The following is a 26,431-nucleotide window of genomic DNA, read 5'->3' on the forward strand; positions in this document are numbered from 1 at the left end:
GCTAGCCTCGGGCAGTGGCCGGTGTCCACGGTGCGGGGCTCTGGGCTGCAGCAGCGGGGAGGGGGCGCTCAGCTGGAAGGGGCGGGGCGAGCCTCCCTCAGCAGCCAGGGGTGCACGGGCTGCCCAGGATGATCGGGCGATTTCTAGCAATACTTGAGAGACAAGAGGGCTGAGGCCATCGCTTTTATTGGACCAACTTCTGCCGGTGAGAGAGACGCGCTTCCCAGCCGCAGAAGCGCCTCTCTCTCTCTGCCACAGAAGTTGGCCCAGTCCCAGATGCCGCCCCGCGGGCGCTGGCCGGTCCTACCCCCGGCCACGGCGAAACGACCGAGCTCGCTCACTGGCTCCTTGAGCGACCGGTGCGGATCGGCGGGGCAGGGGGCATCCCTCTCTCCAGGGCGCACCGCGCTCCTGGGCGCTCGCCCAAGCCGCCCTCCCCAGAACCCTTCCCAGGGGCGGCCGCCGGCAGACCCGCGCCCCGCCCAGGAGGCTGCCCCGGCGCGCCTGCGTGGGCTGCTCCGCTGCCGGGACGCGGCGGCCGGCGAGGCTTCCGCGGGAGTCCGGCTCAGCGTGTAGCTCCCGCCTCCAGGACCGCGCCGAGCCGGGCCCTCCCATGCCCCTTCCCCTGACGCAGCGCCTCGCCCTGCGGGGTGAGTAACAGGCTCTTTCCTCTTTATCGTCGGTACTGGGAGCCCTCCTGCGGTTCAGTGACTCTCCCCCGTGCCGCGCTTCCCCCGCCCGCTGTGTCTGAACGTGCTTGGGTCGGAGGCAGTGGAGAGGCGCGCAGAACAGTGCGCGGGGGTCGCGGAACGTACGACACATGCAGGTTGTAACTGGGAGCCACTCAGCGTAGAGGCGCGCGGGCTCTTCAGCGTGTTACGCACGTGCACGTTATTGCGCGGGAGTTGCTGCACTTGCTAGCTCCATGGAGAGAGAGTGGGAGTCATTGAAGGTGCTGTGTGTGCATGCACGCGTGCGGCTTATGCTGTGAGAACAGGCTGGAGACAGGCTGGTTATTGTATGGGGGTCATTGCACGCGCTGAGTACATGGAACTTATTGCACGAGTTGTATGGTAGTGGCAGCTGCTGAGTTGAACTGATACCCTCCACCTCGACCCCTGCTTTCTCCCTTTCAGTGTATTTGTGTCTGTCTTCACCGGTTGCACAAAGCGGAGCTGGCCGGAAAGACAAAAGGAGAGCTGACACACAAAGGCCAGCAGTTACTCTCCCAGATGGCGACACACGCAGAGACATATTTCACTAGCGGTATACTGATTACCATGTGTGTGCACTACATATGAGTAGGTCTGCATGTATTCTGTATATGTACTGTATGTCTCTGCGTATGCATGTAATCTGTGCCTGCAGTTACAGCTCCATTAGCTCTTTGTGCCTGTGTATGTACCAGGTGGATCTATGTGTATTGTAAGGACCCTATTTGCTTTTCTCAAAAAGAAAAGGCGGACTTGTGGCACCTTAGAGACTAACAAATTTATTTGCTTTTCTGTGTGCTGCATGTGTGCATCAGATGGGTGCCTAGAGAGAGTCGCGTTTCTGAATCTCTTTGTTTCCTGTGTCCTCTTCTTTTCCTTGTTTTGAGAAATACCGCTCATGATTTCCAAGTCTCCGTAGATTAGGAAGCTAGCCAGGCGAACTCGGTGTGGGATGCAGACAGTCTGCAGTGTCCCTGATATTTGTAATTGAATATTTATTCCAGTGTGTTTATTTTTAGTACTGAAAATAAAGGAGTTGGTATGTTGACCTTTTGCTGATGCATTTGGCTGTAAATAATAGGATCTCTCTTTGAATGAGGCACATGGATTTTATATATATATATATATATATATATTACACATTCATCTTATACAAATATCTGTACTTTTGTTTTCACAGATAACATAAACTGAGTGTGTTCAAATGTCTTGCAGTTCTTCTATTTCAGTGGGAGCAATCCAGTAGGGGGTGGTTATGATTATGAAAATGGTTATAATTAGTTCCCTCAAAATAAAATGAATCTGAGTGAGTCGTAATTGAGAGGTTAACTATGAGACCACTACAAGAGAGAAGCTTTAAACTGGACAGAGTCAAGGGAATGGGGGTGGGGTGGGGGTGAGGGGGGTATACGATTGCTGAGAAAGGGTCTCAGACGTCCTGCTCTTATTGTTCAGGAGTGGAGAGGGAGTTTGGCAACAGAACCCTTCATGTCCTTTTCTAGTCTCGGGTCAGGGAGCTGCAGTTGGGAGCTAGTGCCGGGCAAAGCAGGACAAAAGCAGCACACTGACCTTCTGCTTGATCTCTCTGCGTTACAGATTGGCAGATTTAACTTCAGGAGGTTTTAAACAGGATTCTGTGCCGACAGCCTCCCCGCTGCAGCCTGCGGATAGGAAGAGGCAAAGATGCAGATGACCAAGGGCTCTCCCTTGCCCAGGCTGGGCTGTACCTTACACCCTGGCACTTTTTCATTGTTAAACGTGGCCAGTTAATCCACGTAGGAAATGTTCCAGCAGAAGGATAGAGGCACCGTCCAAGCTGTTCATAGCTCGGCTGCTAGGATAGCTCCCTGAAAAGCTCTAAGAAGGATGGAGCCACAAAGGACACCGCTAGACATGTGCTCTTATACATTGATATGTGCCACGGTTAGTTGTGTGTTGGAGTCGGAGAAGTAAATCCACAGAGAATATGTTACACTTCCTTGGGTTTGCATGATGAAACGGCAACGGAGGTTCTAACTGAACAATACGATGTGTCCAATGTTTTTTTTTTTAACTTAACCCAAACTAGAGTTGCTGCCAGCATGGCGTCGAGGGCGATAAAGCAGCAGCACCCATTCTCCCCCAGAGAACAGCAACTGGAGGATCAAGCGGAGAGCTTCAGGTCCAAAAGTTTGCCGGCTCTGAACAGGTCTGCTCCTCGGATTACCGCAACACAAAGCACCCTCCTTGAGGCAGAACAGAGTTTCCTGCACAGTTTCCAAGAAAGGTCTGACCTGAGATGTGGCCTTGACACCGACAAATCAGCTCACAGTAACGGTGCTGGTGCTTCTGGGACTGTGTTTTCTTTCACAGCCTCCAGCTTTTCAGGGATCAGGAGTTTCACTGAGAGGACAGACTGTAATAACTTTGCTGGCACAAGCAAAGGTGTTTCCCCAGCTTCCACGTTGCTAGCTCTCCCAGGTAGAAAGTGTCTCAGCATGGTGCTGACAGATTCCCGTTTCTTCTTGGTGTGCATGTGCTTTCTGACCTTCATTCAGTCCTTAATGGTCTCTGGGTATCTGAGCAGTGTTATTACCACCATTGAAAGGAGGTACAGTTTGAAAAGCTCTGAGTCTGGGCTGCTGGTCAGCTGTTTTGATATTGGTAGTCTGGTGGTTGTGGTGTTCATCAGTTACTTTGGGGGGCGCGGACGGAGGCCGCTCTGGCTTGCCATAGGTGGGTTTTTCATTGCTCTTGGGGCTGCACTTTTTTCTTTACCTCATTTCATCTCTCCACCATATCAGATCCAAGAATTGAACTCTTCCCTCTCTAACGAGGGCTTGTGTGTGACTGGCAATAATACCGCCAAAGACCATTTGGAGTCACTGGCCTGTGTCAAGGACTCAGGTGGAAATGATCACTCCCTCTATGTAGCTTTATTCATTTGTGCACAAATTCTCATTGGCATGGGCTCCACACCCATCTATACCTTGGGACCAACCTACTTAGATGACAATGTCAAGAAAGAAAATGCATCACTGTACCTAGGTAAGGCATCTTAGTAAAAATAACTGTAAGCTTTTTAAAGGGACACCATTGGCTCAAAATCTAATCCTTTTCAAAAAATGAATTAAAGTTAGTTCCAGGTATTACACCTGCCCTGAGTTTCCCTGCTACTTTTTGTAGTGTAATGGTGACATTTTAAAATTTATTTTATTCTCTCCCCTGCTGTATTGACCAACTCTCTCTTATATATAATCAGTTAGTGTCACTTGTTTTTGAGAAACTGTGACACTGACTACACACACACGGTCTCAAATGTACAGTGGGTCTTTTTCTCTAATGTTTGTCAGTTATAGTAATTTTTGGGGTTATAAATAACAATTGTAGGTAACAGTTTTTCAGAACTAAATGTTATTTTACAGTTTACAATGTTCCATAAGAGATCTTTGATAATAATGAAGCCTTGTATTTCAAAACTTCAGCTAACATACGTTTACCATAGAATCATAACATTTTGTGAATACTGTGGAAGAGTTGTCATATTTGAATAACATACTTTATTTTCCTAACATTTATTTATCCTTTTTTAGAAATGTGTTTTGGCACTCATCACTAAATCATCTGAAAACTTTACATAATTTAAAAAACATTAGTAAAATAATGGGAAATAATCAACCTCCATGGAAACGTCACAAAATTAAACAGTCCCTCCCCCACATCTCAACTGTTAAATTGATCCTTAAATCAATCAAAAACGTGACCAGAAATGCATGTCAGGCTGTCCCCTGAAGTTCTCCAACTTTAGATTTTGGCGGACAACTGGTAGGAGATATTAGGTCACCCCCAGAGAACAGCCGGCACCTGGCCCTTGGTAGTTTAATCCTGAGAGTAATTCCAATGATGGAAGACAGGTGATCTTTCAGATAATTGGGTCACAGACCAGTAGGCTTTTAGAGATCAAGGCTAGCACTCCAAATGTGCTTATGGGGGAAGCAGTCCACTGGTTTCCATGTTTACAGTAGTATTTTGTGTTATCCTATTTTAAGCTTGCTTACATTATACTGTACTATTTTAAAGGAATTTAGAGTCTCTGTGAGGGATTGAGAGGACTACTAAATGGTTTTGGATGCTCATCATTACTGTTTTTGTAGAAAGAAAAGGAGTACTTGTGGCACCTTAGAGACTAACCAATTTATTTGAGCATGAGCTTTCGTGAGCTACAGCTCACTTCATCGGATGTATACCGTGGAAACTGCAGCAGACTTTATATACACACAGAGAATATGAAACATTTCCACGGTATGCATCCGATGAAGTGAGCTGTAGCTCACGAAAGCTCATGCTCAAATAAATTGGTTAGTCTCTAAGGTGCCACAAGTACTCCTTTTCTTTTTGCGAATACAGACTAACACGGCTGTTACTCTGAAACCTGTTTTTGTAGAGTTAAATTATTTTGCCCTCAAGTTAACCTTAAAAGCAATAGTTCCATGGAAAATGGGCATTCATGAATGAAACATGCCTAATGAAGTGAGAAGGTTTGCATGTAATTACTGTATTAAGCAGAAATATTAGATCACATGGGGAAGGCCCCAGGTTCACTATTTTTGTTCCTTTTGACCTATTCATCAGCAATCTGATTGTGCCCTGAACCATTTTTAAGCTAGTTCTCTAAGCGGTGTCTTTACAAAGCCCAAGGCATTTTGGGCAGTGCTGGTTTTCAAAAAAGACCTAATATGTTTTATCATAGTGAAATATTGAGTAGGCAACAGAGTACCTTTCCTTTCCCTCCTCCCCCCTGGTTAAGTGGTGTTGATGTAGAAATGCAAAGTAGCATGGAGTGAGCTTTCTTGGTTTTTGGAAGGGAGGGAGCAATCAGGTCAGGATTAGTAACTATAGATTGTAGTAGCAGAGAAAGGGATTTGAAACTTTCACGAAAAAGAGAGAGATTTCTGTGGCAAGCAGAAGGACAGTCTCTGAGTCCTGGGTGAAGAGGGAAGCAAGATCAGGATTCTGAAATTGTGTGTTTGTAGTGAAAGTTTTTCTGCTTGCCCAAGTGCTCTGAGTGGAGGACATTGAAATAAAACAAATACTTTGATTTTCATTGTATTAAAAGACTGTCTTTTAGATTAGCAAAGCAAAAGGGAGTTGGAGATGTATGAAGAAATGGATGTGAGCCTGGAGTTATAGGACTGATTTTGCTCTCACTTACCCTGACTGCAACATTATTGGCTTCAGATTCTTTGCTACAGATGTACAACTCATAAAAAGATGTGTTTTATTTAGGTGCCTAACTTTAGGCACCCACATTTGAACCATTTAGCCTATGAATCCATCAATGTAGGGATTATGGGGAGAAAAATGTCAATGAATACAATACAAAGACCTCTAAAATAGATTTGTTGTATATAAAAAATATCACAGCTTTATAGTCCAGTATCTCAGGAGCTTACAGGGCTATAAGCAAGTGTTGTTTTCCATTGGAAATCTGGGTATTGCCTCTCTTCAACAGTGTAAAGCTCTGTGGGATTGAATAATATATTGGACTTTTAAAATTGCCACTTGTTCAGGACTGAATGTTGCACATTTGGGGCTTAGATCAGTGATATTATGTTGGTAAACTTGATATTATATTTCATCTTTTGTGAAAACAGAAAACATTTATCTGTTGATTTAAACAAATAAGGCTATTTGAGACTTGCTCAGAGGATTGAACTCTTAGAAGTCCTGATGATGAGATGGATTAGTGGGCAGAGGGCAGGCAAGGTAGCTGATGGTGAAGAATAAATGCATTTGTCACATGGCTCTGCAACTTAGTCACGTGGGCATTACCCCCACATCTGTGGTATGTAATATTCAATTTTCAATTCAATGAGACTTCGTCAGGACAAGCTAAACAAATGTTAGCAAAGTATAAATGTGTGTGGGTTGTGTGCAAACAGAAAGGAAGGGATGGGGTTATGGGTGCTGAGAGATGTTCTGAAGAGAAAAAACAATGAGCTGATGCTTAGTAAAGCATATCTCAGTGAGGAGCATGTATTTTGTTTTTTTTAAAAAAAAATCGTTCATATTTCAAAATATAAAGACATTGACATAGGTAATTGAACTTGTTCTGCTTCTGAGTATTTTGCTCTGAAAAATATTTCTTAATTGAGACTTTTTGTTTATAACCATACAACTTTAAAAAAGTTCTGCAAAACCTTAGAGCTTAAAACCTCTTACAACCCTTTAAGGCTTGCCCATTTTTACACTAATTGTAATTCTGTAAAGCCCCTGCAGATCATTAATCCTGATTCTACGAAAACTCACCGTATGGGGCTGTGGAAGCTATTTTATTTATTTTCTAAATTAATCCAGCTCACGGGTTGAGTGGCAATAGCATATCCTCTTCATGCAAGCTCAGGGTGGACAGCTGTTTTAACGTTCCTGGCTGGAAGTCCTGCTCTCAGAAAACACATTTGATGCTTATACATAGTCTCTTGGCTGCCTACACTTCAGCCCATCTGTCAGGATGGCACTGTGCCAATTTACAAGGTGGTATGTCATTTTTATTAAGACAAAGGTGCCAAGCAGTGATGTGCGAACTGCCCAAATATACACAGTGCTGTAAACTCTTCTTTTTTTCAAAAAAAAGTTTCTTTTCTGTAACAGCAATGCTGCACTGATTCCACATGCTCCTTAACACCTGTTGACACTTTTGTGCCAACATATGAATAGTGAGAAAGTATAAGATGTGAAATTTGGAGGCCCTCATGTCTTTGAAAAAATCACTATCATGGCAGGCACCTAAGAAATATAAGAAGAGTCAAAGCAGCAGAATCCAAAACAGAAGGGGGCAATCAGTAGGTTATTTTTATTCACTACTCCATTCTCTTCCTTGTAGGCTCTGTTATTATGAGACATATCTGCTTTCAGTGGTCTGATATATGCAAATTATCCACTAGTGGCCCATTTCTACTCACATTTATATCAATGGCAAAGTCCCATTGATCTCTATAAGAATTGGATTGGGCCTTAACTTTTTTTTTTGTACTCTTGGCACCATTCCTGCAAACTGACAAATTCTAAAACTGACTTACACGTTGAATAATTCTAACAATCCAGTGAAGGTGTTCTTGGATGCCTTAAGGAACCATGATTTATGCACTTGTGGCTCTTGATTATAATTTATCTCCTGAAAAGATGAGATATTGAGCATTTGATGGGAAGAGTGTTATTAGGCACTCATACCCATACCCCTCACGCTGTGTAAAGGCACTTAAGCTCACCTCTTCCCAAAATTCCCTCTTTGTTTCAGAGCACTTTATTATTTGTACTGGAAATATGTCATATTTTTTTGGTGGGGAGGAGTTTAAATAGCTCTCCTTCTACCTTCCTACCTATCTTAAATTCTCCATGTTTTGAACCCAGGAAGTTTAATTATATATAATATAATCCAAACATAGAGAAAGCTCTTTGGCTAGATTGTGAGTTCCCTGGGGCAGGGACAGTTCTCTTATTTCTTGTTTGTACAGAACCTAGCACAGTGGAGTCCTGACTGTTGATTGGGGCCCTAGGCACTACTGTATTAATAAATAATAATTCTGGAATGCAGTCTAATACTTACTGTTCTAACATTAAAAAACTTTTCTCTCTACATTATGGCACATCCGTTAGTGGGGATCCAGCATCCGTCGTCTTCTGTTAGCTTAATTTTCGTTTGACATTTGAAGTGGGATCACCAAACCAAAAGCAGGGATCCCCTGCTAATTTCAGAACTAGGGTTGCCAACTTTCTGACTGCAGAAAACCTAACATCCTTGCCACGCCCCTGCCCTGCCACTTCTCTGAGGCCCCACCCCCATTCACTCCCCTCCCTTCCCTCTTTTACTTGCTCTCCCCCACCCTCACCCATTTTTACTGGGTTGGGGCAGGGGGTTGGGGTTCGTGAGGGGATGAGGGCTCCGGCTGGGGGTGTGGGCTCTGAGATGGGGATGAGGATGAGGGGTTTGAGGTGTGGAGAGGGCTCAGGGCTGGGGCAGGGGGTTGGGATGTGGGGGGTTTGAGGGCTCTGGTTGGGAGTGCAGGCTCTGGTCTGGGGCCAGGGCTGAGGGGTTTGGGTTACCGGAGGGGGCTCTGGGCTCGGGCCGAGGGGTTCGGAATGCAGGAGGGCATGCAGGGTGCAGGCTCTGAGAAGGAGTTTGGGTGCCAGGAGGGAGCGCAGGGGTTGGGGTGCAGGATGTGAGCTCCGGGAGGGAGTTTGGGTGTGGGAGGGGGTAGGGGGTTGGGGTATGAGAGGGGTTTCGGAATACAGGCTCCGGGCACTGCTTACTTCAGGCTGCTACCGGAAGCGGCCAGCATGTCCCTGTGGCCCCAGGTGCAGGGGCCGCCGGGGGGCTCTGCACATTGCCCTTGCCCACAGGTGCTGCCCCTGTAGCTCCCATTGGTTGTACTTCCCAGCCAATGGGAGTTGTGGAGCTGGTGCTAGGGGTGGGGACAGCGCGCAGAGCCTCCCTGTGTAGAGGTGTGCGCGGAGCCAGGGCAGGCAGGGAGCCTGTCTTAGCCCTGCTGCACCGCCGACTGAACATTTAATGGCCTGTTCAGCGGTGCTGACCGGAGCTGCCAGGGTCCCTTTTCGACCGGGCATTCTGGTCGAAAACTGGATGCCTGGGAACCCTATTCACAACTGGTGGTAGGATCCAGATTGGATGGCTTATGAGCACTGATAACTGCAAATTAAAGGTTTCAAGGAGTAAGTCTTGTACGTAGCCAAGAATAATGCCACCAAGGACTTTAAAAAACAGTAGTGGGAAGGTAAAGCTAATACTTGCTATTTTATGGACATCCAATGTTATACCAATACAATAAAAACCATCAGGATCTTATTAAAGGGGAAAAGGCAAAATGCCACATTTATTGTGAATACAGAAAGAATCACAGTAAGCAGTTAGTTATAGTTATAACATTCCATTCAATCTCATATTTATTCACACACTCATTCATACACGCACACATACAGGTTCTATAAGGTTGTTATAAAAGTTACCAGCCTTAGAGTTGCTCATGCCAAGCCACCTGTCCAGGTGGCCTGGACATGAAGAGGGAGCAGGGCCTTGTCAGATGCTCATCTGATGCTCCTGGAAGTTGGTTTGCAGAATCAGACCCCAAAGTTCTCACTTTTTAGAGTCCATTTTTATAGGAGTTTCTTCCTATGCCAGTCTATGGGAATTGCTTCATCATACTGTTGCTGAATCAATCAGCAGATGGCACATTCCTGATGGCTCTGTGCTGCCAGATGTTATCTTGTTCTTTGGTTCTCCCATTCTTGAGGCTGTTGGGTGGATTCCAGTCTGCCCTCCGGGTGGGGTCCTCTGGTTATTTCCACTTGACGCCTTCTTCAGCCGATGGACACTGGATTCTTAGGCTGGCACCTCCCTGATCATTCAGTTATTATCCACAGCAAGCATCCATCCACATACATCCTCTATCTCTATTTTAATCACAATTGTTAACAAAGCGAGATGAATACAACAAAAGGGCAGGGAGTCTCTGGGTGCTGTTTCTGTTGTTACAGAGTATTGCTTTGAGTCTCTCTCTGTGTGAGTAGTAGTTACAAAGAATTGCTTTGAGAACAAGACTCTGTCTTAGAATGTACTAACACAATTAGCGGCTTGCAAGTTTCACACACAGAGGGAGAGAAACAGTACCAAAAACCAAGAGACCTCTTAATTAGCAATACCCTGGAATTTAAACTATGGAGAATCAAACTCATTTGTGATTTTAATACAGAACTTCTTTAATGTGATCCAACATAATCCACCTTTTGATGCTAAGATTTATAATCGTCAGTGTCACTTTCTATGTAGCCTATTCAAGAGAAGGTACTGTGAGGCAATTTGAGTTTGTGATTCCAATTCATCCCACATACATGATCCTAGTGATGTATCTTTACTACAAGGTTCTGGGGCAACAAGCAAGGTGAGGCACACCCACTTTTGAGGAGTCCATTCAGTACAACCTCTAGTGTCCAATAGCTTCCCTCCCTCCCCAGCCCACCGGCTCGAGGTCCAGGGTAGCCAGAAGGATCCCATGTGTAATATGGGGAGTGGGCTAACCTTCAATACCTTTGCCTCCAGGGACTGTTGGCGTGCAATTTTGACAACAATTTCTCCCATTAACAAATCTGGTTTTACAATACTGGAAACATATTGCATCCATTCATATTGATAAGTGTCAAAACAAAGAAAGAGATCATTGTTTAACAAATGCATCAAACCCTTAATATTTCCCAATACGACCCAGAACATTTTGTGTTCCAAAGTAGCTAGGGCAAGTATCTGCCTTTCAGTGCATCCCATAGCTATGGCTGTGTAGTTTTCTATTTCTAAATTTTTTCTTATGCGTAAGCCATGCGGTAGTATTAAGCCATTGCCAAAGATTCCATCGGTTACCCAGGTTACCCGGACCAATTTTAGGTTACTCAGACCAATTTGGACCAAGTCTGCATTGGCATGTACTTATTTTTTGTATCAGGCTGTCCTGTAGCTGTGACAGAGAGCTTAATTTATTTTTAATTACCTGCAGGTCTGCAGTATTTTTTTTTTTTAAAACACACAACAGTGCTAGCGACGAGACAAAACATAGAACACAAAACACAATTTCTATTGTGACAGTAGATTCATGGTATTGGGTTGCTCTTCAGCTGACATCAGCTTTTCCTGATTTTCTGAAAGACAAAAGAACATGTTTCTATCCCTTTTTGGGGTGGCAGATTATTGCTTAAAATATTTCTTTTACAAATACCCTTACTGATTGCAGGCAAAACAGAGGAATTACCCCCATATTTTCCTGTTTTTGTTCTATAGGCAGGCCAGGTTTCAATGGCTTCTATCTTTTAAGGGTTATGGGGAAATTATCCCACTGTTTAGTCCTTAAATTCATGAGGTGGGGTACTTCAGTTTCCCTTCTTATACAGCAGACCAAGTTTATAATGTTTTTCCTGCTGTGTTAAGCTTTAAGTTTATTTACAGTAATAGCTGAGAAGCATCATTACAATATGACCTTAAAGGATTTTTCCAAAAATCATACACACTATACATTGTTACAGGGGTAGTTGTTATCATTAAATTTATTAAAATTATCTTTCAGAGTAACAGCTGTGTTAGTCTGTATTCGCAAAAAGAAAAGGAGTACTTGTGGCACCTTAGAGACTAACCAATTTATTTGAGCATGAGCTTTCGTGAGCTACACCGATGAAGTGAGCTGTAGCTCACGAAAGCTCATGCTCAAATAAATTGGTTAGTCTCTAAGGTGCCACAAGTACTCCTTTTCTTTTAAAATTATCTTGTTATCCCATGCCTTTTATTTAGACAATTAGTTTGCTGACCAGGTATGTCCTTTATCTGCAGCTTCTTTGTGCTGCTAGTTCTTTCCTTCCTTTATCATTTAGGTAATTTGCATTTTCACAGACGCTTCCTGCTTTTGGATTTAAACCCATCAGCAGCTCAGAGACTATATCTTAAAAGGGACACAATCAACTTCCACCAGAGTTTTGATTACTTTTTTAACTTCTGCTTCCAAAACACACAGCAATCTGAAAAAGAAAACTCAACCTATTGTGGCTCCCTTTGGAGCCCTAATAGCATTTTAATTAAGTAGCATGGTATGTTTGCATTTCTTTTGCCCCTTGTACAATATACCCTGCACGTGTTCTGGGGAAAATGCACATTCCTTCCATAGTTTAACTTCTATAACATTATCCATATCCATTTTTACATAAGGTGTAACTATTTCTTTTTTTTGCTTACAGAGTTTTCATGCACCTTTATCAAAGTGACAGTCTGATTACACAGAGCCATTTTAAGGCTCAGTGTTTCTAACATTGCTTCTTTTTGTTTTGTGCACCTCACCCCTGCTGTTGCTTCAGAGGGGCACTGTCTTTTTTAATTTCTTATTATTTATTTATTTTCCCCCTACAGCTCTCATCTGCTATTTTGTTACAAAAGCAAACAAACAAACAAAAACCAACCAACCAAACAAAGAGAATCCAGAATTTTTTTTCTATTCTCCTGATTTTGACTGCCCTGCTGCAGCAACAACTTAAAAACATTTTAAATTTTGTAAAGCATTAAGTTACCTTTTAAGTGTAAAATGCCAAATCCCAAAGCTAAACAACACTAATCACCTGTGTCTAGCGGAAAGGTCTGTCAGTTTTGCAACTTTGAATTAAAGAGTCAAATGGATTTTTAGTGGCATTATTTAAAATAAAAACAAAACCAATTGGTCCTTAGAACTTTACATATGTAAAAAATGCAGAACCAGTATACTGGTTAGATTTTTATCTAGAATGAGCTCGGGGGACTTGCTTTTATCTGGGCATTGTCATTATTCCTTCTCTTTTTAGATCTGATCAACTTCTCTTTCACCCTATTCCTGTTTAGATTAATATTTGAAAACTGGAGCTCCACAGGAGTCAGGTTGTGAGGTACATTAGTGTAGCTGAGATAGAGGAGATGGTGAAATTACTCACAAGGGAACTGGGGTGGTTGATAAACTGATACACTCTAGTGGAATAGTGTAAGCAAGGCCTCATTTGTATTTGAGGGAATGGTATATTGGAAACCCACTATATATATTATCAGACATTTGATGCAAGTTGTACTCTCTCTATGTATATTTAAAGAGGAATTGTTAAAATAGCTGCAAATTTATTTTCTGTAAATAAGTTTTATTAAATATAAGACAAATCAAAAGACTTGTATTTTAAAAAAATGCTTTTGTTCCATTGAGACTTCCGCTGCTGTGCACTGAACTATTGCAGCAGTACATGAAAACATGAACATGAAATTCATTAGTGACTGATGCTAAGCTAGTTTACTTCCAGTGTTCAGCCTGAGAACGATGGAAAAGGCAAACAAACAAAATGAAAGGTAAATTTGATTTTTAGGCCACACTGTGGCCGCTTTACATTGCTCTGGTTGCATAAAGGCATAGGAATCCAGGGAGATCGTCCCATTGACATATGGGGTGGGGGGCAGGGAAAACACATTTCCTCCCCCGTCAACCCCCACTGTGCACACATGTCAAGGGGACATATTTCCTCCCACCAATACAGGGCTGGAGGAGCCGTCTTGTATCAACCTCTTGTGTAGCCCCGGCACAGGGACCTGGTCAGAGCACAGAGCCCTCAGCTGTTCTGCATTAGTGGAGTAGCCTACTAGTGACCAGTAAGGTTGAGTTAACTCAGAGGAGCCCACCGGGTGCTCTAAATTGCATTGGAGGTCAGGGAGGCCCCTGGCAGGGCTCAGAATTTGGAAGGTACAAAGGTGAATCAAACCTGTCTCTGCCCCGCGCCCTGCACCCCCTGAGCTACAGATTTGGGGTCATAAAATCCTTTCTGTTTCCATAATTTAATTTACTAGAATCACAGGTAAGGAAAATATTTTTTTTAAATAGGATTTTTAAAATGATTGTGTCTTTCAGTTTATTAGTTCTAGCCAATGAAGTGCAAGTTTAATAGTGAATTTAAGCTGTTTGTGGTGAAAACAAGTTCAGTAGTAGTTTATAATCCTCCTGTTTCCAAACATTCTACTAGTTTAATGAAATATTAAGGACTAAAGATTCTGTGCACCTGATGAGCAGTTTATATAGACTTGATTTAATGCAGCTGTCTTGCAAAAGGATCAGTGAGAGTATCCGTTGGAAAATTTATTCTCTGGGGGGGAATATAGATAATGTGATTTTTTTTTTGAGTCTTCAATATGTTGTCTTAAAATAGGAACTTCAGAAAGTGAAATTCTAGAAGTCAGAAATGTTTTTATTTCAGTAATAATGTCAATAGTGATGAAGTAATTGAAGGCAATAAATGACTTTGAGGTTGGCTGAAGGCTGAAGTAAAGCTCTGGTATTTTATAATCACAAAAGTCATTTATTGCACCTAGAATCCAGTGCCATATGGCGGTGCCTCTTTTCTTCACCAGTCATGGGGGTTGGGTGGTCATGGAGGTGAGGGGAAGTGTATGATGCTCCCTCTTTAAGGTTGGTGAAACTTCTGTGCTCTGCAGGAGGCAGCGCAAGGCATGATATTTCCTTGAGGTTGTACTGACATGATAGAACTACACAATCTACAATGCATTACTGAGGCTTAATGCCACAATTCAGTCCTTGTTGAATAATTATTCAATAGCAGAGCTAAAAAAGGAGTAGCCTACAGCATATAACCATGTTCTAAAATTGGCTTCTAACTGGCACCTGCACTTACCTGGATCTCTGAAGGCTCCATATTGCTCTGGGATCCATCATCTGCTTCAATGACTGAATACTTTCATGGAGCGGTAATTGTTATATTACAGAGGTGTTGCTGTTCTGCATGTGCTCTCTTGACTGCGGGAGTGTAGGGGGAGAATTTCTGTATTTCTGTTTTGGCATTAATACACACATGCCCTCTTGAATTCCAGACAACAACAACTAAGAATCCATCTTGGCTGCCCTTCTCCCCCCCCACTCCTCAGGTATAGTTTCCTGCCCTTTCTGCTGAAAGGCGGGCAACCGGGCAACTGTGTGACATGTGATCTGCCCAGTAACAGCAGGGTATATAAGGGTTAGCATGTCAGAGGGAAGCTGCTGCCCATCTGAGTGGCAGAGTGCTGGGCCACAGAAATGTGTTCTACTCAGGTGCGTAAGCCAGAGCACCACGTCTTAGGGTTGTGGGAGGGTTTAACACACTTGCATGCAGGGAGAGCTGCTAGCTGCCACCCTCTCATCTGGAATTTGTACCCACGATGCTGCAGGGAAGGAGAAAGAAGAATCACCAGCATCAAGCAGAGTTACCACCTACCTGTTGTCTGAGGTCCACTCCTCACCCTGCTGAGTCACCTGGTCAGTTCTGGACCTGATCTGCGTAGTGAGATCGAGGTTCCAGACACAAGCTGCAAGAAATGGTAGAGCCCTTTTAAGTCCTCCATATCCCTCACCTGGGACCCATCTTAGGAAGGGAGTAAACCCTTTTTGGTCACAGTATAGTTATAGTGTCACCTTTACCTATTTATCTTGCTTACCTGTATTGGGAGTCCTGTATAACATACCCCATTTACTTACCTTGTTTCTAATAAACATACCTGAGTTGGTTTTTATTTTGGGTGATCTTAAACCCCGATGATAGATGTGGGTAGGGAGATGAATCTTTCGACTGGTGTCTGGCTATCCTAGAACCAGTCAACAGGAGGAGGAAACAAGTAGCTGGGAATGGATGATAACATCCCTATGTTTCCTTCCATAGCTGCTCTAGTGACTGTTGGAGCACAGAAGGAAGGGAGGTATCTTTGAAGGAGCAATCTCTCTCATACCAAAATGCTCCTGCTCTGGAGGTGATGCCACAGGTACAGAAGAGTACAAAGTCCTGACATCCCTCTCGTCAGCTCCACACCTTTCCACTCCGCATTGCGAAGGGAGGAGGGAAAGTTGGCTTGATTGAGTTGTCAATCATGGCTCAGAATTAGAAGCTTTTGGGGGCCCATTGTGAAAGGTTTTGAGGGGAATGGCTTGAACCTTTTTGCCACTAGTATTTAGAGTCTCTCCAAACAGAAAGCGGATAGACAGTTCATCTTGAAATACTTGCTTGAAGACTAGATGGGACAACTGCCGGTCAAACAGACCAGATTAGCATTTGTGACAATTAAAAGGAGATCAGTCCTTCTAAGTGAAATGAGATCAAACTGATTGATTAGTCTCTGGGATTAACAGCCAGGAAAGCTAATGGAAAAGGGGGATGAGAGAGGCTGTTAAAGGCTAATGTGTCCATTTGTTCCTTCCCAACCCAAGATTAGGATGGTAGAGGATGGTCTCCAGAGACAAATGAAGGAGTACACAATATACTGTAGTTATGAGTCCCTCCAGATTTCCACTGACAGAATTCAAATCTGGGCCATTGTAATAAGTAGTAAGATTTTAAGTAGCAAATGGAGTATTTGATTTATTAATGTAAGGAAACAACAGAATTAGGTCATTAACCTCCCCTTTCCCCCCAAACAAAAACCTAGCATGGTTCGAATACAAAGCCGCACTTTGGAAAAAGCTCATTGTTATAGTTCTCTATTGTTGAAGATGTAGAGAAGCAGACAAACTGCAAGAATAACTGTAAAGACTAACAAAAGGACCCCATCATGGTACCATGCTTAAGGGTCACTAGATGTGAGAAATACCCTTTAGATTGTTCCTACTGTCCATGTTGTGTGGAGGTATTGGTGGAGAAAGCATGTCTGTAAACTGGAAGAGATAGACCATGTACAGATACTGCGTGGGTTGCTGAGTACTTGTGTTAGAAGTGTTGACATCACTGAGGTTTATGGTAGAAGGTAGACATTTTCCTATATTTGACAGAAGAAAATAAACAATGGAGTAATATATCAGGAATACTATGAACTTTCCCTTTCTCTTTTAATAAAGATATTCAGCCATTTCAGCCCAGTTGTGTTGTGCTGGTGGAACCTAGGCTTTGGGTCTAAGGGCTGCCCCAAGTTCTAGTTGCTAGAGTGACTCCTCTAGGCTAGAGTGGTTTCAGCCTCATCCCTGGCCTGTCCAGAAACTATCCATATGCTGAGGAAGTTGGTGGCATAGAACTAGCTATTATGTAAGTGAAATCTCTGAATGTTGTGGTAGGGCTATTCTTTGTTGCCTTTGTGCCCTCAGTGTGGCTGGTGAATAAAGAATGGAGCCAGTGTCCAGCATCTGTGCTGTATTGTGAGGTTTTTGTACGCAAAAGCACTGAAAAATAATATGAAAGAGAAAATTCTTCTCTTGAATATGTGCCTCGCTGCATTTTCCTCAGAAACTAAAAATAAAAAAGTCCTGTTCACATTTTCTGATTTGTCTGTGAGTAACAGACAGTTTGATGGATTTAGGGGAACCATCAGCTGGTTGCTTTCTAATATGGGAGACCTGATTTGAAGAGTAAATGTGTGAGTGTGATTATATGGTTCAGTTTTTTGGTACAGACTTTTGGTTATGTACTGTATACTTGTGCTGATTTTTGTTATATATAGTGCCAAAATAGACATTAATCCTCTTATGTGGGATTGTGAAGCAAGTATTAAGAGAGCACAAGTCAGTGCCATCAGTTCAGAGCAGTTTTTTGGTAAACATACTTGGCATTTTCATCTTCCAGTTCTATAATACTTCTTAATATTTATTTTTAACTAATTCCTTTTTTTCCAGTTAGAGCTGCTAATGTTTCACAATAGTTGTTTTAGCTGCAATCAAGACCTCTAAGTATTCATATTTATAACGGATACAATTGCTTTAAAAATGCCATTGGGAATCTGAGTTGTATAATTCAGCATATTTCCTAATATATGAGAGTGCGAAAACAAATCATTTAAGATAATTTATTCTGTACAAAATGTTTAAACTCTCTTATGGGTTATCCTAAGGGTTTGAAACAGAATGTATTACCTGAAAACTATCTTCTTCTTAAGAAAATTTGAAGTTGGCACTAGTGCTTCATGGCATGGAGGAGTTAAATGTCTGTTTAGAAATAAAACAAGTTAAAATGTAAAAAAGAATTCTCAATATTTTTTTAGTATTGATGTGTTTGTGCTCATGAAGAGCGATAGATATGAAAACTTACTACTTCTGAGGACTAAACTGAATGCCGATTGTAAGCAAGAAAAGGTTACTACTCAGAAGGTTAATAAATCATGTATATTTGCAGGAATGTTGCCATTGATTCAATGAGCGCAGGAATAGACCTGTGCAACTTTTAATTTATTTTTGTAAATTATTGTGAAAATCAGGGTCCAGACACTTCAAGGAGAGATCAGGGAGTCTGAACCTCAAAGAATAATCAGTTGAATCAGCTGGTTGCATACAATGTTATTGTGTATAAATGTATGTCAAGTAAGGGCTTTTATGGAAGCGTGTAATATTCTGACCTGACCTTGATGGCCATTAGGCGGTGTGTGTAGAGTTATGGATGGATACATGTGTATATATGTAGGTAATTGAAACCAGAGTGCAACTACAGCATCACCTCACAATAGGGTGACCATATGTCCCGTTTTGGCCACGACAGTCCCTTTTTAGGCACTGTCCCAGCCATCCCAACTTTTTTGACAAAACCGTGCAAAACAGTTGGCAAGATCAAACTCGACAAATGCCCAGTTTTGCCAGAAAAGTGGGGTGTGACCCTTAGTGGGGTGTGGAAGAACATGCAGGTGGGTGGAGTGTCGAGTGGCAACACCAGTCTAGCACTGGAGGGAGGACTAGGAAGAGTGCCTTGGGGAGGCTCGGGCCGGTGGACGGGAGGTTGGGAGGGCTCAGGCCATTCGTGGGGTGGGGGTGTGTGGGTGGCAGAGGGGGCCTTGGCTGGCCCCAGGGAGGGGAACCTCAGGCTGGTCCTGCGTGTGGGTGGGCAGTGGGTAGGGCTCAGGCCAGCTCGTGGGGTGTCCCATTAAAGTTATTAGAAGAACATTGAAATTGAAGAGAAAACCCCAGAATTGAAAAACTAAGGAAGGAGAGAGTTTCCCCTGCTCTGTGTAACCATGAATTACCATTGTCTGGCCTGGTCTACACTAAAAAGTTAGGTTCATCCAACTATGTTGGTCAGGCATGTGAAAAATTCACTCTTGAGTGATGTAGGTAAGTCATCCTAACCCCCGGGGTAGACAGCTGTAGGTTGTTGAAGGTATTCCCCTGTTGACTCAGCTGCTGCCTCTTGGGGAGGTGGATTCCCTATGCTGATGGGAGAACTCCTCCCATCGGTGTAGGTAGTGTCTACACTGAGGCGCTACAGTGGAAAGAATAAACAAAAATCTGCAAACCATGATAAAAGGGAAGGGCTTTGAAGTTCAGGCTATCTAAGTGGGCTGCTGTCAGTGAAACACTGGATCCCGTCTGAGACCGAGGGCATGCTGGGAAACTGTTAAGAGGCCATAGACAACTTGTATTAGAAAAGGAAATATAGTTTATACAGAAGTGTAAAACCTGAGGTTGCGTCTTTATAGTTATTTGCTGTGTAACTTGTATGCATTTGTTTTTTCTTCCTATTTAATGTTTGTATTTGTGATTTTGCTACTAAGTACATTTTTTGTTTATTTGTACCCTAAGCAGGTCTGTGGTGTGCAATCTGGGTGGAGTCTACAGCCCCAAGAGAACTGATAACTCAGGGGCAGGTTTCACTCCTTTGGGAGTGTAACGATACTTCCTCTGACGGGACACAACTGAGAGTACCCATTCAGGACAAATTGCTTAGAGCAGGGCAGTTACAGCCCAAGGCTGCGGTTTCTCCACCTTTAAGTCACACCAACCCAGCCAGACAGAGAGGACTTTGGTTTTACCCCACTGGCTAACTATAAGTCATACAAGCAATTCCCTTAGACACTCCAGTTTCTGAGTATCACCACCAGTCCACCGTTATGGGGATGAATTGTTCGGAAAACCAATACCCCAGTAAAAGAAAAAAGGTTCTCTTGATTCCAAAGGACCAAGCCCCAGACCCAGGTCTATATACAAATCAGATCTCACCCACAAATCATGCTGTTTCAATCCTTTAGAATCTAAAATCTAAAGGTTTATTCATAAAAGGAAAAAGATATAGATGAGATCTAGAATTGGTTAAATGGAATCAATTATATACATTATGGCAAAGTTCTTGGTTCAGGCTTGTAGCAGTGATGGAATAAGCTACAGGGACAAATCAAGTCTCTGGAGTACATCCGCAGTTGGGATGGGTCATTCAGTCCTTTGTTCAGAGCTTCAGTTTGTAGCAAAGTCCCTCCAGAGGTTAGAAGCAGGATTGAAGACAAGATAGAGGAGATGCAGCAGCCTTTTATATTCTCTGCCCAATGGAAGATCACAGCAGAAAGATGGAGTTTGGAGTCACATGGGCAAGTCACATGTCCATGTATGACTCAGTTCTTTACAGGCCCATGCCATTGTTCACATGCTAGTTTGAATGTTCCCAGGAAAGCTCAGATGTGGATTGATGTCTCCCAAAGTCCATTGTCAGTTAAGTGTTTCTTGATTGGACACTTACTGAGAATAGTCCTTTCTCAAGAAGCTGACCAAATTCTTCACTGAGGCTACTTAGAATCAAAACACATTGCGATACAAGTACAAAGCCAATATTCATAACTTCGACTATAAAAATGATACACACATACAGACATCTTACACGACAACCGTTGTACGATATTTGCTGCAAATATATAATAGTGGTTGCAACAATGATCTATTTGGTCACAGTTTATGTCAATATCGTCACAGGGGGTGATGAAGCAGAAAGGAAAAGTTTTAGTGTTTGATAGTTAAGAACTTGGAATGGATTTGGGGAGACTCAGGACCTGAAGGGCTATAGGGGTCACTTTACAAGGAGTAACTAGGCAGGTGGAAGCCTTTGTAGTGGTGTCAGAATTTTGAGCTATAGCAGCATAGCATTAAGGCACCCAAAGTTACAAGGCAGGTGGTGACAGAACCCCTTACTGGTCTGGGTGATCCCCAAAATGTCACAACTATGGACAAATCATCTTGAGGTTTCTATACCAAGTATACATAATAGTTTGAAAGAATAAAGTACATTTGGATTGCTAAAGATTTTATGAACCAACAAACCACTGATAAAGCTTCAGGAAAAATATAAAACTTAAATTTCTTTTACACTTTGATAAAAATGGAGAAATGGTGTCATGTTTCCTTGTTAACAGATCTGGGTTTGGTGGCAAAAGTCTTCAGTCCTTAGTAAAAAGAAAAGGAGTACTTGTGGCACCTTAGAGACTAACAAATTTATTTGAACATAAGCTTTCGTGCATGCATCCGATGAAGTGAGCTGTAGCTCATGAAAGCTGATGCTCAAATAAATTTGTTAGTCTCTAAGGTGCCACAAGTACTCCTTTTCTTTTTCCTGGTTGGTTTTAACTAGCACACATCCTCTAATAGGAAAAGCACAGTGTGCCCCTTTTCTGAGGCTACTGGCAGTGAAGCTCTTTGTTTGCTGTTATCTTCCCCCAGGAGATCTAGTATGTCACTCATGGTATATTCAGTCTCTACTAGCCTACAGAGTAAGAATGTTGTGGTTGTTTCCCATAGCTGCAAAGAATGCTGTCACTGTAGTGCAAACTTACTTGTTTTGACATTTTGTAAATGTTTCAGCAATGGCATTCCACAGCAGTACTTTATTAATAAAGTGCTAAATTCTGCACTGACTTACTCCCTGTGAAACACCCCTGATTTCAGTAGAGTTTCCACAGGGGGTATTTGGTTCAGAGACAGCAGCAAGGAAACACCCACAGACTTTCCAGTTTTGTTTAGAGTATCATTAATGACCAGAGTGCCACCCCTTACATGGATCAGCAGTTACTCATACAAATAGTCCTATTGAAGTCATTGGGGCTACTCGTGTGAGTAAACGGGGGAGGTTTCACAAGTTGGGGCAGAAAAATGTGTGTGTTGAACTTTATAATATTATTTTACTGTGCACATTGTCTACTGCTATACACATTCATCAACTTTTATATAAGATTATGAAGTTCTTAAAATTTGCTTTCTTGAATACATCTATTTATATACTAGAATGGCTAGTGTATATCCTCACCTAATCTATTTTGTATATCTGAAGCATAATTCAAAATACTGATGTAGGATCAGAGGTGTTTAATTTAATTATTTCTGTAACAAGGAAAAGTTTGAGCAAAAACATTTGGGTTTTCTTATTCATGTGCCTTCCTTGTGGCACATCTCCCAGAAATTTTTTTATAAGTTAAATGCTCATATTATAAAAGGCTTTTCATGTATTGAAAGAAATGAATAAACTACTTCCATTACTGCCACACAGGGTGGATAAAAATTGATATTTAATTTTATTTTTAATCAGCTTTTTAAAATTGAAATTAAATACAACTTATTTTTAAAAAATAGACCTGCTTTAACTAAATTTGAAATTATGATATCCTATATTAAGGCCTAAACTTATTATATAGGGGCTGATGAAATTCATCCTAGAATACTCAAGGAGTTGACTGAGGAGATATCTGAGCCATTAGCGATTATCTTTGGAAACTCATGGAAAATGGGAGAGATTCCATAGGACTGGAAGAGGACAAATAAAGTGCCAATCTATAAAAAGGGGAATAAGGACAACCTGGGGAATTATAGACCAGTCAGCTTAATTTTGGTAGCCGGAAAGATAATGGAGCAAATTATCAAGCAATCAGTTTGCAAACACCTAGAAGATAATAAGGTGATAAGTAACAGCATGGATTTGTCAAGAACAAATCATGTCAAACCAACCTAATATCCTTCTTTGACAGGGTAACAAGCCTTGTGGAGAGTGGGGAAGCAGTAGATATGATATAGCTTGACTTTAGTAAGGCTTTTGATACTGTCCCCACGCATGATCTTTTCATAAACAAACTAGGGAAATATAGCCTAGATGGAATTACTATAAGGTGGGTGTGTAACTGATTGGAAAATTATTCCCAGAGAGTAGTTATCAGTGGTTCACAGTCAAGATGGAAGGGCATATGGAGTGGGGTCCTGCAGGGATTGGTCCTGGGTCCAGTTTTCTTCCTCATAAATTATTTAGATAATGGCGTAGAGAGTACAGTTACAAAGTTTGCAGACGACACCAAGCTGGGAGGTGTTGTAAGTGCTTTGGAGGATAGGATTAAAATTCAAAATGCTCTGGAGAAATGGTCTTAAGTAAATAGGATGAAATTCAATAAGAACAAATGGTTGATTCAAGGAGTGTGAAATTTTTTTCTCCTTAACCACTGAGGATAGGACAAGAAGTAATGGGATTACATTGCAGCCAGGAAGGTTTAGGCTCGATATTAGGAAAGTCTTCCTAACTGTCAGGGTAGATAAGCACTGGAATAAATGACCTAGGGAGGCTGTGAAATCTCAGTCATTGGAGGTTTTTAAGAACAGGTTAGACAAACACCCGTTAGGGATGGGCTAGTTATTACTTAGTCCTGCCTTGAGTGCAGGGGACTGGACTAGATGACCTATTTAGGTCTCTTTCAGTCCTACATTTCTATGGTTCTGTGATTTGATAATCTATTGAAATCATTTAAATTAATTACAAAAAATAATATTACGCAGTACATGTAGGGTCAGACAGAGGTTTTTGGGGGCCTAGGACAAAATCTGAAACTTCCAAAAACATTACCATGGAGACAACAGAGTTTAAGAAGAGGGAAGGAGATTGGGGTCTCAGACTTGGGGGGTCCCTCCCCTCTGCCACAGGGATGGGGAGCTGAGGAGGGCATGGGGGATCAAAGAGGGCTCAGGCCTGTGGGGTTGCTGCCCTCCTCATGGGAATGAGGTGTGGAGGCTCTGCCTTGTGTGTGGCTGGGGGGCCGCTCTCAGTCCTGCCTCTCCTTGAACCTCTACTCCTGCTGTTGGTGGGAGTGTATCCATATAGTCCCCCCTCTTTTCTAGTCACCTGTGGGGACAGGTCAGCGTCCTCACACTGACTTGGTCTGCTGCTGCAGTTGAAAGTAACTCCCTGGCTCTCTGGCCCCGAGTCTGAACCTATATCTTGGTTCTTGGCTTAGTGAGTTACCTCCTGGCCTGGTGCAATGATGGCAGTGACGGTGGGATCTGGGCCCAGCTGGGGTGGGGGACTTGTTCCCTGCACTATCAATGGTCAGGGTCAGTAAAAAGGCATCTCTACCACCCCCGACAGAGAGACAAGGGGCTTGATGCCAGGTGCACTAACCTCCAGGCACCTATCACACTGTTGAATCATCATAATGTAAAGCCCAATTAGTGCTCCAAAATTATCAACATGGTGGGGGGCACCGGCACCAGAACTGGGGGAAGGCAATTGGCCATGTCCTTGTACTTTTTAACAAAAGAAACATAAGCACAGAATTCATGTCCCCTGCAGATTTTTCCCTCTCCCTGGCAGAATAGTAGATTCTGCCGGGGAGGCGCTGCAATTACACCTTTTGCCCATCAGGGGCTGCAGTGATGCCAGAAGAGAGGGCAGCTGGCTCACCACTGGAGCAGCCAACTGCAGAGCGGGAGGGGGCGCTTTGGCCTTGGCACACCCCACACCACCTTCTACCAAGGTTTTGACGCCCTTGGCTGGGAGGGGTGGAGTGGGGAGAACCTCGGGATTACTGTTCCTCTCCTGTAGAGAGGTTCACTAACCTTTAGAGCATCATTCTCCCTCCCAACATCCTGGTTCTTGCAGAGCTCCTTCCACAAGGTTAGGAATCTGCAGCTATGTAGAGGGTGGGGGAAGGTGGTCTGTATTGTTTCCTGCTCAAAGTCTTGCTGAAGTCCAGTGCAAAGTAAATGCATCCTGAGGCTCATACCATGATTGTCTTTCGGATAGCATGGTGATGACTGTGGTAGAAAAAGCTGAATAGAGTGGTATAGACTAGCTTTTTGAGATGGAATGCTGAACTTCATTGGGTGTTTGAGTACCATAGAGAAAACTTAATATCTTAACTCCAATAAGGAATTTTCTTTGGTTCTGAATATATTATCTTTACACTGAGGTAGTCAAATAGCTTTACTTTTAAAAAAGGGGAAAAACCAAAATACTCCAGCAATGGGTAAAAAGTTAGATACCCTAATGAATGTTAATTGGTCTGCTCAAATGTTAAATTTTAAGATTATGTTTAGATACCTGTTTAGAGACAGACCAGAACAACACATATGTCCAGAAGAAATATCTGTCAAGACCCATCTGCTCTACTTTGCTTGGGCTCCTGGTTTTAAGGCTAAACTCCTTTCTTTTCCCGCTTGTGCTGTAGTTCATACATCCTCGGAAAGGGTGTTTCTATAAAGGTAAAGAAGGGACACCCAATCTTCTAGAATTAATCCAGGTCATGAACATTTATATGTGTATTTTCATCAAGGATTTGAAGTAACTGAAGAGGGAATAGACTTCTGTTCTTCATCATTAAAGTTCAATTGCATAGTATTCTTCTATAGCTTTCCTAAACACTGCTACCTGAAGTTGCATTGAAACTGTTATGACAGGCTGCTCCTGGGACACTGTGTAGGACAAGTGTTTTGGGAAGCCATTCTGTAGTTATATCATGGTCTCTGGGAAGGAATTCTGAGAGGAAATTGAACATACTACTTGATATGTACTATATGATAAAAATATTTTGGAAATTTCATAAATGTTTGACTCCTAGAACAAAATATCTCCAGAAGAATATGAATAGCTTCTGTTTCTTATTAGTTTTGACTGGAATAATTGTATCATGAGTGAAAAGTGCAAATCAAGATATATAATAAACTTTCTATTTTCATATAAATAGTGAAATATTTTCTCCCCAAAATGCAACTCAGACTCCTTTCCAAAATAAATTAAAAGAGGCTATTTCATCTCCACTGGAACAAATTTAGTATCAACAGTTTTGAAACTTGCTGACATAGGCAATAAGGAGAGAAGGACACATTGTGGTCTCGTTTACACCTGTATAAAACCTGAAATGACTCCACAGCCTTCAGTGGAATTACTTCAGATTTACATCAGTGTAAAAGAAATCACTATGTGGCCTATAAACCTCTAAGATAACTTGCCATTTTAATATGTTCCCCTTATGTCTTCTCCAACATAGTGGCATAGGCCTATTTGTACAGTACCTAGTATTGCAGCAATTTGGGGCCCTATTGTATTAGTAATAAATAATAAATCTGGGCACTAATTATATATTTTTGAACGCAAAGAGGCAGTGGAGAAGGGAAAGCCTGCTACACAGTAGCACCCCTTATGCTCATGTATACATCACAAGCCCCTCTACA

At 42.5% G+C, this 26,431-nt stretch overlaps 1 protein-coding gene across 3 annotated transcripts in view; it reads left to right on the forward strand.

Moving 5' to 3' along the window:
• The first annotated feature begins 535 nt into the window (after positions 1-535).
• SLCO5A1 (solute carrier organic anion transporter family member 5A1) overlaps positions 536-26,431 on the forward strand; it is a 114,395-nt gene continuing 88,499 nt past the window's right edge. For 2 of the 3 annotated variants that reach the window (XM_073329395.1, XM_073329393.1), the window contains exons 1-2: positions 536-650; positions 2,310-3,740. In XM_073329395.1, coding sequence (XP_073185496.1) covers positions 2,795-3,740 — 946 coding nt within the window. In that variant the 5' untranslated portion in view covers positions 536-650; positions 2,310-2,794. Of the gene's footprint in view, positions 651-1,222; positions 1,302-2,309; positions 3,741-26,431 lie in introns of those variants that run through there. The other variant, XM_073329394.1, reaches the window with a different exon arrangement.

The sequence above is a fragment of the Lepidochelys kempii genome, chromosome 2, assembly GCF_965140265.1.
Source record: "Lepidochelys kempii isolate rLepKem1 chromosome 2, rLepKem1.hap2, whole genome shotgun sequence".
Taxonomy (NCBI): Eukaryota; Metazoa; Chordata; order Testudines; family Cheloniidae; genus Lepidochelys; species Lepidochelys kempii.